The 19,604-nt window shown below is 44.4% G+C and overlaps 2 protein-coding genes across 3 annotated transcripts in view; one reads left to right on the top strand and one right to left on the bottom strand.

Moving 5' to 3' along the window:
- The first annotated feature begins 242 nt into the window (after positions 1-242).
- Positions 243-19,604, top strand: part of EIF2AK1 (eukaryotic translation initiation factor 2 alpha kinase 1) — a 26,928-nt gene continuing 7,566 nt past the window's right edge. Inside the window, exons 1-12 of one of the 2 annotated variants that reach the window (XM_005225052.5) lie at positions 243-463; positions 7,816-7,974; positions 8,644-8,777; positions 9,447-9,484; positions 10,720-10,819; positions 11,383-11,463; positions 12,098-12,197; positions 12,724-12,784; positions 13,094-13,424; positions 14,611-14,722; positions 15,867-15,974; positions 16,835-16,935. In XM_005225052.5, coding sequence (XP_005225109.1) covers positions 346-463; positions 7,816-7,974; positions 8,644-8,777; positions 9,447-9,484; positions 10,720-10,819; positions 11,383-11,463; positions 12,098-12,197; positions 12,724-12,784; positions 13,094-13,424; positions 14,611-14,722; positions 15,867-15,974; positions 16,835-16,935 — 1,443 coding nt within the window. In that variant the 5' untranslated portion in view covers positions 243-345. 2 annotated transcript variants of the gene reach the window in all.
- Positions 17,845-19,604, bottom strand: part of ANKRD61 (ankyrin repeat domain 61) — a 3,795-nt gene continuing 2,035 nt past the window's right edge. Inside the window, 1 exon segment of the mRNA NM_001077072.1 lies at positions 17,845-18,941. Within this exon segment, the coding sequence (NP_001070540.1) occupies positions 17,996-18,941 (946 nt within the window). The 3' untranslated portion in view covers positions 17,845-17,995.

The raw sequence follows: 19,604 nt of genomic DNA, 5'->3' as shown, positions 1-19,604 counted from the left end.
GGGCCGTGGAGCCGGACAGCGGGGAGCGCAGTCCCGGGTCACAGCGGAAGGATCTTGCCACTACCGCAGCGGCGAGAGGACCAGCCCCCCGGGCGCCGGCACCAAGGCTGCGCCGGCGCGGGTCCAGCCCCTCCTTCTCTCCACGAAAGGCGGGACTTGGCCCCGATACGGGGCGTGGCCTGCGACGGCGTCGCTCGGAGCGTGGGCGAGACAGGTGTTCCGCCTTCCGAGGGGCTACTTCCGGATCCGGTGGCGACCGCTGAAAGGGTCGAGTGACGCCGCTGAGTGTGGCGGCGTCAAGCTGGCTGTCGGGAGATCTGGTTGACTGGCGTCTCGCGCCCGGCGATGCTGGGGGGCGTCTCTGGGTCCGCGAAGCACGAGGCGGAGGGCGACGCGGCGGGGGCTGTGCCCGCGCCGCCCGCCATCGACTTCCCGGCCGAGAGCTCGGACCCCAAGTATGATGGTGAGGAACACGGAGTGCGGCGGCCTTCCCCGCCCCCGCCCCGGTCCGCGTTCATCCTCGGGGCCGGCAGGTGGCTGCGAGGTTCTGCCCAGGACCTGGACAAGTTGGGCTGGATCCGGGCCGGAACGGGGCCAGCGGTGCAGTGTCGAGGGCGGGCGGGCAGTCTGGATTAGGAGAGCTCGTATTGAAACAGTTGTCTGCAGCCCGCTCGATCGTTTCCCTTTCTGCTCCGCGGTTTTCCTCTGCGGGCTCGGGGCTACCGACGCGCCCGGCTGTTTTCCCTCTGGCTGTTTTCCAGCTCCTGAGCCCCGGGGCTCAGGTGATGCGGTTGAGCGTTGCAAACTAGTCTACTGCAACTTGGCAGACCCTATGCGCCTAGCAGTTTGGGTTGAGTTTTCATGGTAGCTTCTCTTTGTCTTTGGCTTTACTTTTGCTTAGCTGAAGAGTTCTCATAGTGAAACAGTAAGGGCATCATTCTCTTCTATTAAGGAAGAACCCCAAGTTTTCTTGAAGCTTTTGGTTACTAGGAGATAGGGCGTAAGTTCTTCAAGTGGTTCATAAAGCGAGGGTGCTTATAACGTTGAGTCTAACCAGTTCAAAATATCTAATATATTAATGAAAGTGCAGTAGGCTTTTCAGTGGTAACCAGTTGTTTGGGCAGTTTTTTTTTTTACCCCTTCTTTTTTCTTGAACATCAGGGTGATCCCAGGAACTTTTCCAGAACTGCAGTTGATGTCAGAAGGGAGGGTGGTTTGGTGTGGACCGTTTACCTTATAACATCTGTAATTGCTTGAGACCTTGCAGACATCAACATAAGGATTTGTAGTGATCATGACAGCGGTATAATTTTGAGCAGAACTAAGATTAAATAGGGGCCCAAATGGAGCGTATGATAGGTAGTAGTTCTTTGCTCTACTTAGATATTGGATAACTATAAAAATAGTTTAAAAATACTTTAAAAGTTTCATTTTCTCAGTAAATATATTGATGGTGATAGTATAGGTATCTCTGTTCTGTAATCCAGTAGCAAAAAATATCCCAAGTGCTCAGAATATATTTTTTTTAGTGGATGAACGCATTGAAGAAAATTGAAGTATAGTTAATTTACAGTGTTGTGTTAATTGCAAGCGTATAGCAAAGTAGCTCAGCCATATATACACACACACACACACACACACACACACACATATGTATATATATTCTTTTCCATTATAGGTTGTTACAAGATATTTCGTATAATTTCCCATGCTGTAAAGTAAGTCCTTGTTTATATATAGTAGGGTTTATGGCCATTTTAGGGAGAAGGCAATGGCACCCCACTCCAGTACTGTTGCCCGGAAAATCCCATGGACGGAGGAGCCTGGTGGGCTGCAGTCTATCGGGTCGCTAAGAGTCAGACACGACTGAGTGACTTCACTTTCACTTTCCACTTTCATGCATTGGAGAAGGAAATGGCAACCCACTCCAGTGTTCTTGCCTGGAGAATCCCATGGACGCAGAAGCCTGGTAGGCTGCAGTCCATGGGGTCACACAGAGTCGGACACGACTGAAGCAACTTGGCAGCATGGCCATTTTAAAAATAAAATTGTGCCATAAATGAATGATTCATTGATTCAGGAAGGTTTTTACTTTGTGGTAGTTCAAATAGAGTGATTATAGAGAATATACATTAAGTTGAAGCCTGAAACAAATATTAACATGTTGCAGGGGATTTAAAGGTGCAAGCTGAGTTGTAAAGGTCTTAATTTATTCCATAAATTCTTCAGTTTTCACCCTTATTACTACCTACAATTCTTGATAAAGAGAAACAAAAGGAGACTGTGATAGTGATTTAGGTAGTCTCTTAACATAGGACGCCTGTAAGATAACTATTTTTTAAAGGAAAAAGTGATTTTTTCCCACATGTATCATATTCTAGTAGCTCGGTAATATGTAAAGCATTATGTGAAAGCCCCTGCTGTAAACAGGCAAGTCTGTTCTGTAACACTGTGATAAGGTTTTCTGCACACTGAAGATTATTCTTGAAGGGAGTGATCTTCGATAAGCTTCTGAAAATTTCCTTCTCCTTTGGTTACTCATGATACGGCTGTGTTTACATATTGCCTTTTCTTTCACAGAGAAAAAAGAAGCCTAGAATGTCTAGACATACACTGTCTTTTTATATGAAAGGTTAGATCTGTGAGAAATCCTAGTTTAATTTCTTGGTGTAAAAACAGAGTAGGTAGATGACTCCTCAGCAGGTGTCTGTTGATGTGAGGAGGTCACCGTGCCCAGCAGTGGTAGCATTAGAAAAGTCACAGTCTGGATGGAACCGGCGCCTGTGTCCTTCAGCAGCTCGAGTAGGGATTCTCCTCAAACCAGCATCATCCGTCTTTGATCAAAGTTTTTTCATGTTTTTTTCCCCGCCCCTGTGGAAAAGCTCGAGTTAGAAGGAGGGCCGACAGTAAACCTGTTGTCAGGCTCATTAATTTTTCTTCTCTCATCTGACACAGGTATTTCCAAAGTTTTACCTCTGATTAATCCTTCAGAGTCTTTAATTTGGATCATACTTTGCTCAGGAGGTTGAATCAGATGATTCCTTTCCTATTTGTCTTACTCCCCTCTTCCATGGCAGAATTCTAGAACTCTTAATTCACACTGGGCCCGGATATTTCTTACTCTTTCTGGAGAACTTGACCTCACCTTTCCTTTCAGCCCCATACCTCTTCTCTGGACCATAACTGAAGTGAGAGACTTTCAGCCTCCACCTTCATTTCCTGTCAGTTTTGCTCCTTCCTGTGTTTGGGTGTCTGTCCATCATCTTTTTAAAGTTGTCACTTTCTTATTAGGTTCAGTTGACTCTGATGAGCAACCGTTTTTTTGTTTGTTTTTAATTAAAAAGTAGAATTTTCTTATCATAGAGGATAGGGATAAGGGTGTATAGAAGCAGAAAACACTCCTAAAAAGAAAAATCTCACCACTGTTGGCAATTCAGTACTTAAAATTTTGTTTTTCACATTATAGAGTATGTTGAAAAGGTAGAGAAGTCTGAAGAAGAAACTAAAAAAGCCAGGATCTCATCCCCCAGAAGTTACTGTTTGTGATTTCCATTTACAAACAGTATGTTTTGGTTTAGCTAGGGTCAACTTTTTGGGTGAATTTTGCATTTAAAAATATTTGTCAAAGAAAGGTATTCTGAATAGATTAAAGATTTCTATCACAGCCCAAGATAAGAGAAACCTAAGTAAGAAGGTAGGTGTTGCAAGAGGGCATCAGAGGGCAGACACACTGAAACCGTACTCACAGAAAACTAGTTAATCTAATCACACTAGGACCACAGCCTTGTCTAACTCAATGAAACTAAGCCATGCCCGTGGGGCAACCCAAGATGGGCGGGTCATGGTGGAGAGATCCCCATGAACAGTATGAAAAGGCAAGTGCTGCGATTCATGGGGTCGCAAAGAGTTGGACACGACTGAGCGACTGAACTGAACTGAACTGAACTGATGATAGAAACATTGTCTGAATAGGATAAAAGTTTAGAGAAAGCATCAGAAAATTTAAAGGCATAAAGGAAGGAGAGGGGAAGGTCCCGTTGACTCCCGTCTCTGAGGAGACCTCACTGCTAAGAATTTGCTGTTTTTGTTTGTAGTATTTCCTGAGAGGTGCTGTATACCACGTAGATGCCTAGACACTAGTGGTCAAACAGGCAGACTATAAACTGCTGCTCACTTGTAATCTCACTCTTTGTAGCTTCCGTCAATGTGTCATTGAAAGCACAGGGGGCAGAGACTTTTGTCTGTTTTGATCTTTCTATTCTTTTTGTGTATATAGATCAGTATAGCTATAAAATAAATATACTTTAAAATCGTGATCATAATAGTCTGATAAGCAGATTGCTTTTTAAATGTGAGCTTATATTAGCATTTTCTTGTGATAAATTAGCCTTTAAGAACGTTATTTTAAGATGATCACATTCTGGACTATCATTTATTTAATCTTCGCTCTGTTGTTGGAAAATAGGATTGTCTTTTTTTTCTAACCATTAGAAATAACACAGGGTTTGACCTCTATTTGATACCTGTATTCATAAATCTTTGTTAATACATGATTATCTCTTTAGAATAGATCCATGAAAGTAGGGTTTGTTTGGTCAAAGAAAACAGTTTTTTAAAAAGTTTTGATATGTTTTGCTAAAATGGTGACCAGAAAGGTTGTGTTGGTTTGTATGAAACTGTCTTGCCTCACCTTCATTAGTGTTACTAATTTATGTCCTGCTGCTTTTTCTTTTAATTTTTATTTTATTATAGTTGATTTACCAGATTGTTTTAGTTTCAGGTGTACCACAAAGGGATTCAGTTGTACATGTACAGATACATTCTTTTTCACTAGAGTTCCCTGTGCTGTACCAGAGGTCCTTATTGGGTGGCCTACTTCTTTGACGTGCTACATTGTTATTTATGATTATCTTTCTGTACAGGGCCATCTATTGATACAACAGCTACGCAGTACTCTATATATGCTGCTGCTAAGTGGCTTCAGTCCTGTCCCACTCTGTGCGACCCCACAGACAGCAGCCCAAAAGGCTCCCCCGTCCCTGGGATTCTCCAGGCAAGACCACTGGAGTGGGTTGCCATTTCCTTCTCCAGTGCAAGACAGTGAAAAGTGAAAGGGAAGTCGCTCAGTCGTGTCCGACCCTCAGCGACCCCATGGACTGCAGCCTACCAGGCTCCTCCATCCATGAGATTTCCCAGGCAAGAGTACTGGATGTAACTTAGCAAATTTTCAGTGCTTTAAGGTATTACCCTGATCACCTTGGACATAGGTATTTGCTGTTTTCTTTATTTCCTTGGTTTATCTTTCCAAAAGTAGAATTGTTGGGTTAAGGTTTGCACGTTTGAAATTCTACAGTGTATTGCCAAAGGTTGTAGACACTTACTCCTTGGGTTTGAAAGTGTCTAGTTTTCTGTGCTCTTAACCATACCAAGGATTCCAAACTTTAATTACCAATCTATGGTTGCCAAGGGGAAGGGTTTGTGGGAGGAATGAAGTGGTAGGTTGGGGTTAGCAGATAAGCTTTTATATATGGAATGAATAAACAAGGTCCTTCTGTATCACACAAAAGAACTGTATTCAATATCCTATAATAAACCATAATGGAAAAGGATGTTAAAAAATATATATATATGTATGTCTGACTAAATCATTTTGCTGTATAGCAGTAATTAACCCAACATTGTAAATCAACTATACTTCAATAAAAATAAATTTTTAAAAAGTTACCAATCTGATAGCACTGTTTCCAAACTCTGGTCCTGTGGTTATTTTACTGTGTATGTGTTACACATGGAGAAGGCAATGGCACCCCACTCCAGTAGTCTTGCCTGGAAAATCCCATGGACGGAGGAGCCTGGTGGGCTATAGTCCATGAGGTCGCTGAGTCGGACACGACTGAGCGACTTCCCTTTCACTTTTCACTGTCTTGCATTGGAGAAGGAAATGGCAACCCACTCCAGTGTTCTTGCCTGGAGAATCCCAGGGACGGGGGAGCCTTTTGGGCTGCCGTCTATGGGGTCGCACAGAGTCGGACACGACTGAAGCGACTTAGCAGCAGCAGCAGCAGTGTTACACATACTCTAAGGTCCTCCGTTTCATAATATATGTGTATTACTAGCTATGTTAAGCCTGTTTGAATTTTAACTGTGCTTCATTTTCTTACTAGCGTGTAAGAGCTCTGTATAAATAATTGTCGCCTTTTTCTTTCTTGACACATACAGTACAGATTACCGTATCTGATTTTGTGATTCGTGTTTTAACTTGAAGATACCTTTATATAGAGACGTTTTTACATGGCACATTTTCCATTCTTTTTCTTTCTCATACTCAGATAATAATTCATTTAAAATGAATAGCATATCGCCATTCATGCAGGTCTTTTTTGAGCCCACCTACAGGTCAGAGAGGAAATTGGTGAATGAACTCTCAATTTGAAAAACCTTGGCTCTTCCAGAACCTTCGGTGGTTTATAGAGATGCTTGGAGCAGAGTGTTTGGGATGGGGTCGATTTTGTTAATAGAAGGTATAGGGTACAATGGGCCCCATTCTGCAGAGTGTTTCCAGCTGATTGGGTCAGCAGCTTTTGAGAGTTTGAAGTGCCTCATCTTTCCTCCAACAGCTCCTCTTAGCAGGTTTCACTTGTGTTAACCTCTCCTTCCCATTCCTAGTATTTGAATCCTGGCTCGTCCATTTCTTTCTTATTATCTCTGGGACTTGTTCTTCCCTCCATGTTTCTTCACTTAATCCCTCTGCTAGGCTCATCCTGACTTGGTGTTGATGGTCGCGTGCCTCCTTCCAGGCTCCCCATCATGTGTCCAGAACAGTTTCCTCCCTGTTTCCTGCATTGTGATTTTGGCCTATTAAATGATGTATTTAATAAACAGTGCGCGAGAACTTATGACCTTCTGCATTGTCAACTCAGCTGCCGGCTTGCTCTTGTTTAGTAGATCGAGGATAGGCTTGGGAGTCTGTCTGAGATGCCTGCTTGCTTGTTCCTCAACCTCTGAATGGGTTGGCGTCTGCATCTGTAAAACGGGAATGGTCACATAGGGTTTCGTGAGGACTAAATGAGATTGTGCATATAAAACAGCTGGTCGAAACATATGTAGCACACACTCAGCATAGAGGTTCCGTCATTCCTCCCTTTCCTTTTCTTCACAGCCAGACTTCTGGTACCCCTGGCCGGAAGGAAGCCTGTTCCTGCTTGTTTGCTTGCTGAAAGATTTATTTTCCATTTATTCATCGCTACCTTTGCACACATCATCACTAACCAAAATTTCCTCCTTGCCTGCAGTGGCCTCTTTCTGCCAGTGCTTCCAGACTTGCAGATTTCAACTCAAAGCTCAATTCCAGATACTCTGTCTTTAACTCCAGTCCCCTAAAGTAATGTTTCGCTTTTTATTTCCTTAAATTTAAGTAGAGTCTTTTACTAATTAGCATTTGCTTTTTTTTCATTGTGAGACCTGCTTGTTGTCGTTCAGTCGGTAAGTTGTGTCCGACTCTGTGTGACCCCATGGACTGCAGCATGCCAGGCTTCCCTGTCCTTCACTGTCTTCTGGAGTTTGTTCAAACTTGTGTCCATCGAGTTGGTGATGCCATCCAACCATCTCATCCTCTGTCGCCCCCTTTTCCTGCCCTCAATATTTCCCAACTTCAGGATCTTTTCCAATGAGTTGGCATTGGGTGCTCTTCCCATCAGGTGGACAAAGTATTGGAGCTTCAGCATCAGTCCTTGCAATGAATATTCAGGGTTGATTTCCTTTAGGATTGCCTGGTTTACCATTTCTTAAATTTTGTTTTTCTGTTTTCACTTGCAGAATCTGATGTTCCCGCAGAACTCCAGGTGTTGAAAGGACCCCTGCAGCAGCCCACCTTCCCTTTTGCAGTAGCCAACCAACTGTTGCTGGTTTCTCTGCTGGAGCACCTGAGCCATGTGCATGAGCCAAACCCACTTCGTTCCAGACAGGTGTTTAAATGTCAGTAAGAATGAATTAACTTTGCTAAATAAAACTTGTACACATTCTATGTTGTTTAATGCCATGGGTCTGAGAGGCAGCCTGTGTCTAAAAATTTGAAATAAACCTTAATAATACATCTTGTAAATTTACTTTGTATTTTCCTTTGGGTAATTCCTTATGAGTGTCATCGCTGGGAACTCCAAAAAAGATTAATCACCATAAAATTGGGTGTATCTGAATAAATAAAAGGTAGGTCTTTTTGATTTACAACGTGATAATTCATAGAGTTTTCGAAGATACGTTATGGTTTAGTTCGTGAGCAGATACATGAAAATTCCAGGTACTGATTCTGAACCTGTTCTTGACCAAAGCCCTGAAACAGTTGTGACCAGTTGTCTTGACCCTCTAGCTGGGTGTCTTACAGTTCACTCCTGACACTGTTTCCCTGAAGTTCGAGTCAGCTCCCGCAGTTGAAGGGCTTAGTCCACAAGACTGCCCTCATTTCAGATGCCAGTTGCAAGCAGGAGGTGCCTGGGTGCTTGGGTACCCATGCTTGTGGCTGACTTGGTTCCAAATTGGGGGTTCCCGTTGCCCCTCAGGTTTGAGAATTTGCTGTGACAGCTCACAGTGCTTAGGGAGACATTTTATCGCTGGCCTTTCTAATGATTGTTTTCCACATTCTTACAGTGCTTTGTCAGACCTTTATCAAAATGGGGCTCCTGTCGTCCTTCACCTGTAGCGATGAGTTCAGCTCGTTGCGGCTACATCACAACAGAGCTATTACACATTTGATGAGGTCAGCTAAGGAGAGAGTTCGCCAGGTAAGCACTGAGAAATAAATGTACTCGGTGTATGACAAAAAACATCCTGATTTTAAGAGAACTATATTTTAAAACATTATGAAAACCTGATTATAACGTGGTGTTTTTTTTTTTATATATAACAGGTTTAATATTAACTTTGTTTATTCAACAGATATTTATCGAATAGCTATTGTGTGTTAGGCTATCTTGTAGGAGTTGGGGTTCAATCCCTGCCCTCAGGGAGCTTATGTTCCTTGAGGAGGAGGCAGTAAACAATAGAAAAAGAAAGATACACGGGTTGTTAGTTGGTGGTGTTAAGAAGAAACATCAAGGAGTAGAGGGCTTAGAAAATGTTGGGAGGTGCTGTGTGAACTCTACATAGCGTGTCAGAGTGGGCCTTGCTGAGACGAGAGGCAGGAGCTGAAGTTGAGGACGGCCATGCAGAGGGGTCTCAACCTGGTCTTTGGGTGGCGAGAATATAGCTTTTTCATGAGTGATCTTTCAGGGAGAAATATCTTTAATTGCAGACTCTTAAGTGATCTTGAAAAAGCCATTGGATGGGTGGGTGTATTTTTTTAAATGTTAATTTGAGCATTTGGGAGTAGTCATATAACATTGGATTTTGGTAGATTCCTTATTCCATGAAATTTTCAAAATGTTTTTTAAAAAACAATTTTTTGATTTTAGGGTCCTTGTGAGGATAATTCTCATATCCAGAAGATCAGGTAAGTGTTGAATAGTTTTATGACCATGTAAGAAGTAAACTGATTCAAAAGAAATCAGTGTGGAGAAGTAATCCTCAATTAATCAGAAATTAGTATTGGGATTCAAAATAATGTAGTTAGGGCAGTTCATGAAAGTTAAAAGCTTTTTAAGATTTCTCATTCTCTTTTTGACCCCCTCCCCCAATTCTTTAGGGATTCTATAAGCCCCGCCCTTAATTCAGAGCACTGACATCCAGTCCCTGTCAGGGGAACACCACTGAATTTCAACTTCATGTAGAAAATGCTAGTTTAAAACCTGTAATTGTTCTGAACCATTAAGAAATTTAAGTAGATGTGTGATTGCGGTGGTGAGGGTACTCCTGGACGTTGTTACCATCCACTGCCATTGAGGGTGCCAGCTGGTGCCTGCGACCTGCTGAGTACAGGTGGACGACCCTCAGCTCCTCTGCAGCAGAGCTCCTGTAAGACGCGCTGGTCAAAGCTTCTAGCAAATTTGGATCCGTCTCTTCAGTGCAAGCGTTGAACGTGCCCGTCTCCTGAAGTTGCTGTCAGAGGCTCTTCTCGACTCTGCGCTGTGTTACTGCTCCAGCTTCAGCAGCAGACATCCCAAGATGTGAGAGCTAGAAGAGACTTGAAAGGTGATCCCTTCCGTGGATGACAGATTATTTCAGGGAATCTGCAGTGGAGTCAGGAGTTTCTGGTTCTTGGCCCAGCTGCCATGTGCACGTCTGACTGACCTCTGACCCCAGGTTTGGATGCCATATTGTCTGCTTCCAGAACAAGGATCTTCACTATACATCGGGACCCAGGCCCCTCTGACATCTCCTGAATGAGAAGCGATATTTAATAAAACAGTTTAAAATTTGTAATTCAAAAAAAAGAAATTTAAGTAAATTTGTCACTGAACTCAACTAGTCAGCTGCTGCCTGTTAGTCATCTTTAGAATTCCTGTTTTAAAACAATAATACTTTCTAATTGAAATACTAATTGCTGGTAAAATACTTAAAATTAAGTTAAAGTTATCTCTGCTGTCTGTTATGCTATTGATTTGCTTATTAGCAGATGCTTTCTTCATAGAGAATGAAGAATTTCATTTTAGCTCATCCTTTCTAAATCATTACAGCTTAGTGATAAACGAGGTTTCTCAGGACAGTAATATGGTGAGCATGACCTATCTTAGAATGTTGTGGTTCTCATGTTTTGGTATTGACTGACTGGTTATGTTTAACTTTCAGAGCAAGGGAAGTAGCCTTTGAAGCACAGACTTCACGTTACTTAAATGAATTTGAAGAGCTTGCCGTCTTAGGAAAAGGTGGATATGGAAGAGTATACAAGGTGGTTATCTACATATTCCTTCTGACTTCCTACTCTAAACAACATGTTGTATTTGAAGATGTTTTCATTCCCATTTAAAGTGCTCAAAGGAAATTTCCAGAAATCGTGTATTCTCTTTTATTAAGATTTGTCATTTGTTAGGGACGTGGGCAGGTTTTAAGTTTTTCCTAACTACGTTGGGTGATTTAGGGGGAGTCTGGAAACCTTTTGAGTTCTGTTCTATGGTTAATTTTTATTTAAAAATGTATTACTTGAAACAGTTATTTATGCTGCTGTTTTTCACAGAGCTTTTTTGCGAACATTCCCATTCTTCAAACATAGAGCTTCTAGGAGTTGGGCTCTCAGTCCAGCTCTCAGAACCACGACATTCTCAGACTTGAAAAAGCTTTAGTCTGGCTGACTATGGCTGACTTCCCTCAATGTAGTTAAGAGGACTCACGTCTGTAGTGTAATTTTATCTTTTTGACTAGTTTGGATTATCTAAGGTCAAGTTGAAAAGAACTGTCTTTATTCAGTTGGAATTTAATGGTATAGTTTACTTTATCTTTTCATCTACTTTTTAGGTCAGGAATAAATTAGATGGCCAGTACTATGCCATTAAAAAAATCCTGATTAAGGGTGCAACTAAAGCAGACTGCATGAAGGTATGATTTAAAACGTTTACTTATTTTGAATAATTGAGTATTTAGGTCCTTTGGAAAGAGTTGTGTGTGTGTGTGTATTTGGCAAATAGTAGGTGGTATGGATTAACAATTTACTAAGAATGCATTACAGTAAAATAAACATCAAGACTTAATTTTTTTATAGGCACTTCAGATTGACCACATTTCTGGGTCATTGCTGGGGAAGTTAATTTTTTAAGTAAACTGTTTATATATAACATGTAACAGGCTTGTTAGGAAAAACACAGATGCTCAATTCAGGTCCAGCTCCTCCCTGACATGCTGGGTGGTCCTGAGCAAAGGACCTAGTCCTCTAAGCCACTTCTGTCTCTTGCCCTTGAAATAGCGGTGAAAAATATGGTTTATTTACCTTGGAGGGCTGGACTTGTAGGAATGAAATGAGAGAATGATTATGTATGAACCATGAGAAGTGTAAAGTACCATATGCATGTAAGGTTTTAGTTGCTAAACAACTGCATTTTTCTCCCACAAAAGTATCCCCATCATTTTAAGATAGTTTAGATTCCTCGTACAGAGGGAACAAGTCATATTTGACACCATAAATATGTAACAGATTTGTCAGTAGAAGTCAGCTCTGAGTATGTTTCTTCTCCAGGTCCTGCGGGAAGTTAAGGTGCTGGCTGGTCTTCAGCATCCTAATATCGTTGGCTATCACACGGCCTGGATAGAACATGTTCACGTGGCCCACAGGCAAGGTGAGCGGCTTCAGGAGACACAGTTGAAGGGCTGGTGAATTTTGGCCTACGGGCCACATCTGGCCTGCCTCTCTTGCGCATCCCACAAGCTGATATATATATTTTTAAAGAGTTAAAAGGAATCAAAGGAAGAATATTTTGTAAAGATTATGTGAAATTCAAATTTCATTGCCAATAAGTCAAGTGTGAGAAGCCAGGGTCACAGGAGTGCGTCCTCCCCGCCGCTTTGGCACTACAAAGCAGAGTGGCATAGTGGCAGCAGGGCCCCCGGGGCCCACAGAGCCTGAAATGTTTCCTGCTGGGCCTGCCCAGCGCGTTCACTGAGCCCTCGTATAGGTGAACAGCTCTGTTTATCTTTCCTAAAATCCACCAGTCGTTTGACTCATCTCGATGTATTTGCATTTTGCCAGAAGGTATGACGTTTTTATCTTGTAGTCTCATTTGGTATGAGTTACATTTCTTAGCACTGCCTTTGACTATAAATTAGAAAACTGAGCAGCTTTGAAGACTCTTCTTTTCTCTTCAGCCGATAGACTTTCTCTTCAGTTGCCGTCCCTGGAAGTGATCTCCGACCAGAAAGACCCCAGGTACGTGGGCTGCAGTACACGTTAGATTCCTGTCACCTCCTTGGGTTGCCTTTTGCAGCCAAGGAGCCCAGGAGTGTGTTAGACTTTCTTCTTGTTTATTTTCATTACAAAATGTTAAACTGTTTTCTTTCTCCTCTCAAGTGTTTCCTGTCAGTATTTTTAAGTAATTACTACTGCTAGACAGATTGGCTGTCTTTTTTGTTAGTTTACCAGTAAGATATACATACAGTCTGGAAGGAACAGTTGAGGTAGTACTCTTGACCTTTTTTAACATTGATTTTTATCTTTACTTTTTTTTCCCCCCTGCAGCGCTCAGTGTGATGTTAAAAGTGATGGAAGTAACAGCTCATCCATTATTTTTGCCGAATTCACCTCAGAAGAAGAAAAATCCTTACGAGAACCTGGTGTTGAAGACAATCAGAATAACAGATTGGTGAACTACAGCTCCAGGATAGTCGCCAGAGATGCTGGTGACTTCGAATCATCACTTGAGCTCCACGAAAGTGAGGTGGCTGATGGATCTCCCAGACCCATTGCTGGGCGTCGGTTGCCGTTTCGGCATAACTCTGACCCAGAACAGAACTTCGAATCTACTGAGGAATCTTCTGAAGAAAACCTCAACTTGTTGGGGCAGACAGAGGTCGGTACCTCTCCCAGGACCTGCTGATCTGCTGTTTCCCGGTGATGGTGGCGTGGGGCCCTGTGGCTAGATCCGGCGGCCCCTTCCCAGGCTGGCCCCCTCCTTGGCTTCTCCTCCCCGCCTCTCCCGTAGCCCTCCTGCCCTCGTGGTCTGCCTCTTTCCTCCTGTCCCTCTGAACCTGCGGCCCTGTGTTTGGTCTCCCCTCCTTCCCTCAGTTAACGCTCGCCCTTTCCTTCTCTAGACATTTCATATGTACACCTCAGGGTAGGAAGTATCTCGCACGCTCTGTTTCTGTGGTATGTTAGCTTCATACTCTCAAAATGTATTTATGGAGAAAGATTTTCTGTCTTTTGGAAACTGACTTTAGAAGACCGTCCTAGCGGGGTCACCTGGTCATCTTTCAGGGTCTTATTACACTAATTAGGATTCCCCTGATAATGCTGGTGAGACTCCCATGTGCTCGAGTAACATGAACAGGGTCTAAACATAATCTGTTGTGTTGGGATCATAAAACTTTAGACACCATCCATATATTCACATAGAATTAATTCTGGCTGTCCAGGAACATGAGGCTCTGTACATGTGTTTTCGATGAAGCACAAAATTTTGAGTAGGTCCCCCTGAATTTTAAAGGAGTTGAGTGTGAGGGACTTTTCATCAGAAATCCTTTCATTGCTCTATAATACATTTGAAAATCTTCCTGAATGGGCTGCAGTGAGCTTAATTTTTGCTTACTTTTTTCTTAGACAAATGGTTAATTTCCGTTCCAGTGAAGTCAGACAAAGTGTGTGTATATACTCTGGGGTAATCATAAAGTGGTGGAATACCATACAGTCAGTCTGACACTCTATCTTAGCTTTAAAAACTGCATCTTGAGAGCAGACTAAACAGTTTTGGGCCCACGGCCTCTGTTACATTTGAGAGCTGCTTCCGTTTGCCACCTACCTGAGCCCAGCCGGGCCTACTCTCTGGCCACTCAGTGATGACACCCCATCTTCGGTATTGCTTTATTCCTCCCATCTCTTTCACTAGACTTCGGGCTTCCTGGGTAGGCATGTCTGTCCGAGCGCCTCTGCCCACAGCCCATAGCCCAGTGCTTGGCCTAGAGCAGACGGGGAGCCTTTGTCCTCTCCAGATCCCTGTGAGCGTATCTGCAGATGGGAGCCTGCTCCGTGTCACCCCCTAGGTGCAGTACCGCCTGATGCTGCACATCCAGATGCAGCTGTGCGAGCTCTCGCTGTGGGACTGGATCGCGGAGAGAGACGGGCGGGGCCGGCGGAGTGTGGACGAGTCCGCCTGTGAGTACCTCGGGGCTGTCTCAGGGCCTAGCCAGGAGTGACAGGCAGGCAGATCGCCTTCTGCCTCTGGATGCTTGAGATTGGGGGGAAAAAGGAAAATCACAGTTTTAAAAACAAGTAGGTTGCTTGTCAGTTACTCAGACGATAAAGAATCTGCCTGTAATGCAGGAGACCGGGGTTCGATCCCTGGGTCAGGAGGATCCCCTGGAGAAGGAAATGGCAACCCACTCCAGTTTTCTCGCCTGGAGAATTCCATTGACAGATTAGCCTGGCAGGCTACAGTCCACAGGGTCGCAAAGAGTTGGACACGATTGAGCGAGTAACATTCACTGTCATAGATACATAGTTTGCTAATATTTAAGAGTAATATAGTGGCTCAGATGGTGAGGAATCCGCTTACAGTGCAGGAGACCTGGGTTTCATCCCCTGGAGAAGGGCATGGCAAACCACTTCAGTATTCTTGCCTGGACAGTCCCCATTGGCAGAGGACCCTGGTGGGCTATAGTCCATGGGGTCACAAAGAGTTGGACACTACTGAGCAACTGAGCACACAGCACAGGAGTAATATGCTTGAATTTAGGTTAGGGATTTTAGGTAGAAAAGGTCTTTAAAATGGTTTTAAGGGAAAAAATTAAATATTTTAGCTTTTTAGCCTGAAAATGTGACACTTTTACAAAAAGAGACCTTGAAAGAACCGCTTACAGAAGGGTATGTAGTCAGAAGTTTGTCTCCCTCAAGATCCAGAGCAGCCCTGTCACCCCGCCCCGCAGTTCTAGCATATCCTCTAGAAATAACTCTGTTAGGTTGATGTTAGTAAAATATTACCACACTGGTCTCAACTTAGGCTGCACATTGAAATTACCTGGGGAACTTTCCAAAAACATGTTGATAAAAAAGAATAACTCTACAGTGGGAGAAGCCTGGCAGACACCCCCTAAGCTAGTGGTCAAGGTCAGCATCAACAGTGATAAGTCATGGTGCTAGTATGTGCCCTAGAGAGGAGCTGATGAGAAGGGCAGGGTGTCTCTGTGGTCTTCCTCCCCAGAGCCCATAACCCCAGTCTAATCACGAGATAAACACAGACACATCCCAGTTGAAGGACGTTCTACAAAACACCTGACCAGTACTTCTCAAAACTGTCAAGGTCATCATAAACAGGAAAAGTCTGAGACCAGAGGACCCTCAAGAGGCATGACAAGTAAATGTAATGTGGTGTCCTGGATGGAGTCCTGGAACAGAAAAAGGACATTAGGTAAACACTAGGGAAGTCTGAATAACCCGTGGACTCTTAGCAGGATCGCTGCGTTAATTACGACAAATGTACCAGACTGATATAGGTGTTGACAACAGGGAACCTGGGTGTGGGGTAAGTGGGCACTGTCTCCTCAGTGTGTCTGTCGATCTAAGGCTTTTTTCCAAAAAATGAAATCCTTTTCTGGGCCCACAGCAATAACTTTTATGTAATTGGTCTTGGTTAGGGCTTAGCCTTTGGTCTGTTTTGGGAAAGTTCTCTTGTTGATACTACCGTGTGGCCAAAGTTGAAATTCACTGTATTATAATAGATTATCAAAATAGGGGATGCGAACGACTTGATTTTAGGCAAAGACTCAACTAAGTATAATTAGTCATTTGCTATTCACTCCTAATGACACTGGGACCCTTTATTTGGACTAAAACACAGGTTAGTTGGCCTACTCAGAATCTTAAGACTGGCTTCCAGCGGAGAGGAGGAGATGTAACGTCTCTCTCCAGTAGCTCCTCAGTGCCCCTCTGCTTCCCATGAACCTAGAACGTGCCAGACTTTGCTCAGCTCAGTCACGGTCAGTGGCGCCTGGGGTATCTTTAGGGCCCCCCAGGAGTTGTATGTATCCTTGTCCTGCTGCATGTGCATTGGAGTGCTGTGTGCTCGTCTTTGTGGGAGGAGCGTGGTTCATCCCAGGCCTGTGAGCAGTTGATTTCACAGCTTCTGCTTGGGAAATGAGTCCTTAAGGAAGTGCTGAAAATCTGAACGTTGTCACATGTTAATGTATTTGTAACTGCATTCATTATATTTTGATGTTAATGAGTGAAAAACTATTAGAAAAATGAAACTTTTTTTTTTTTAACTTCAAGGTCCTTATGTTATGGCCAGTGTTGCAACAAAAATTTTTCGGGAATTGGTGGAAGGTGTATTTTACATACATAACATGGGAATTGTACACAGAGATCTGAAGGTAAGTGGGGGAGATTCAGTCATTGACAGCTGCTTACTGGGAGCCTTGGGTATCGGTTCATTAAATTCAATGAGATTGTGTGCCTTTATTCACTTACCCTGGAGGTTGTCATTACGTTTATATTACATGAGTCACCGTTCCGTAGGTCTGGAACATGAAAACTTGAAGTGAAAATTAAAAGGAATAATCTTTGGGTATTCAAAAGTTCTAGCTCATTTCAGGTGTTAATACTGAGGGTGCTCTGAGTACCAGTATAACTCATTTTGCTAAAGATATTTCATGCTGACAAAAATACTCATTTTTTTTCTGCCTTGCAGGTCAAATCTGTTTCTATAATTATTCCTCTTAAAGGAAATTTAACATGGGAATTTTTTTTTCTGCTGTTTTAAAAAAATGCAGTAACTATTCCAATTTTTCATAAAAGACTGTCAAGAGAGAAAATGGAATTCACTGGTGGTACAATGGTTAGGACTCCGTGCTTTCACTGCCAAGGGCAAGGGTTCAGTCCCTGGTTGGGGAACTAAAATCTCACAAGCTGCTTGGTGCGGCCAGAAAGAGAGAAAAATATATATTTACTGCCTTGGTGTGCTTAGTTGCTTAGTCGTGTCTGACTCTCTTGCAACCCCTTGGACTATATATAGCCCACCAGGCCCCTCCTCTGTCCGTGGAGTTCCAGGCAAGAATACTGGAATGGGTAGCCATGTCCTCCACCAGGGGATCTTCCCCACCCAGGGATCAAACCCCTGTCTCCTATGTTTCCTGCATTGCAGGCAGATTCTTTACCTGCTGAGCCATTGGAGAAGCCCTCCTTTTTTGGCAGAGAGTTTTAAATTAATTTACTTACCTTTTGGGGGCAAAAGTTAAATCCTGGAAAATGCTCTTAAAAGACTGTTTAGGAAGCAGAAGTTACTGTGTAAATCACTTTATTTTTTGAAAAGGTTTAAGAACCAGTAGTTTGTATACTTGTACGAGGTGACGGTGTAGGTGTTTCTGGGCACACGTCTAGCCAGAAAGGGTAGTGAGTCACTGGAGCTCTGTGGCCCTGTGCAGCTTGGAGGTCTTATTTCAGGAGATGAGCTAAGTCGTGATAACCATAGACAGAATTCCAGATCTTTCCCGGGAGAAGTCGCTTCAAGAGCTGTTTGTGTTTCTCCCCATAAATATTTCTGACATTTCTTTTACAGATGTCTTCCAGGGACAAGGGCTTCTGAGATAGCTTTAGGAGGGTTTCCCTTAGGAGGTGGAATTCCGGGAGCAGGATGCCCGCAGGTAGCTTTCCTTGGTTGTTGGTCAGCCTCAGAGGGTAAGAGCGGAAGAGCAACCTGGCAAGAAGGGCCGTGTCTCGTATGTTGGAGCCACGCTGGAGGTACATGTGTATCGGAGACTCCCCGTTTCTTGTTAAGATGTTCACGTTGGCTTCAAACTCGAGCAGGAGGTTGATGATCACCTCCCTGCCTCCGAAACACGCCTCGTGGATGGCGGCCTGACCGTCGTGGTCCCGGGCGTTGACCTGGGCCCCATGGACCAGGAGCAGGCGAATGCAGCCGAGGCCCGCCGCCAGCAGCCGGCCGGCCTTGCTCGACGCAGTGCTCACCGCCAGCTTCAGGGCCGTGTTGCCCGTGGAGGAGACGGCGCAGTTGACGCTGGCCCCCCAGGCGATCAGCGTTTGCATCATCTCCTTGTTGAGTATGTCGGCAGCCATGTGCAGGGGCGTCATGCTGGACCCATTCTGGGCGTTGACCTGGGCCCCGTTCTGCGCCAGGATGGACAGGACCAGGTGGGTCCCGTAGATGGTGGCCAGGTGCAGCGGGCAGTGCCTGTGGCCGCTGTCCACCCGCGCATTCACCTGGGCCCCGTGCGCGCACAGGATGCGGAGGCACAGGACGGCGTTTCTCTGGACGTCCGTCAGCATCGTCTGGATCTTGTTCCTCGGCTTCGTCCACGTGGTCGAGGTGATGGGCCAGTTCAGCAGCATCAGGTGCAGGGTGGTGAAGCCTTGCGTGTCCCTGGAATAGGCATTCGGGGCAGGTTACACTCTGCTCACAGTGGGGATGGCTTGGCGGGGCGAGCTACGCTTACGAGGGAAACCATTACGGTAGTCCCCTGTGATTACCCAAAAGATGGGTCTGACAGTCTGCATTGCTCTTTACTTTTTTGGGGTATCGCAGCATTCTGAGGGGGCAGGGTGGTATGCCTCACAGCACAGAGGGCCCCAGCTTCCTGTCACAGCTTGTGTCAGCTGCAACTCCTGCTAGATTCGTGGCCTCTTCCAGGCTGCATCTCAGTTACCTGTGTCCCAGCCCCTCCCCAGGGGAGTGTGCAGAGTTAGCAGCCATTCAGTAAAACTGCCTGGATTCCTGCATGATCCAGGGGTTCCCACCGAAGTGAGCCGTGAAGGGCCAGGGTGCCCGCCGACTCAGTCCCTGGTGGCCCTGCACCTGCTCCTCTAACCTGGCATTTTCACCCACGTGCGGATGGCGGGGGCTGCCTCTGGAGTTCACCCTCAGAACCTGCTCCACCCCAGGCCAAGCAAGGGTTTGACAACTCAGCCCTCGTCTCCGTTACTGAATTCTCTCACAGTTGCCTTCAGAACTCCTTGATTTTGGCAGAGAAAAGGGAAGGTCTCTTAGGAACATCTGACCGCTCCCCTGGAATTGGATAACTTTCGG

The sequence above is a fragment of the Bos taurus genome, chromosome 25 (genome assembly GCF_002263795.3).
Source record: "Bos taurus isolate L1 Dominette 01449 registration number 42190680 breed Hereford chromosome 25, ARS-UCD2.0, whole genome shotgun sequence".
In the NCBI taxonomy this organism is placed as follows: Eukaryota; Metazoa; Chordata; class Mammalia; order Artiodactyla; family Bovidae; genus Bos; species Bos taurus.
This window is presented reverse-complemented; position numbering and strand designations above follow the sequence as displayed.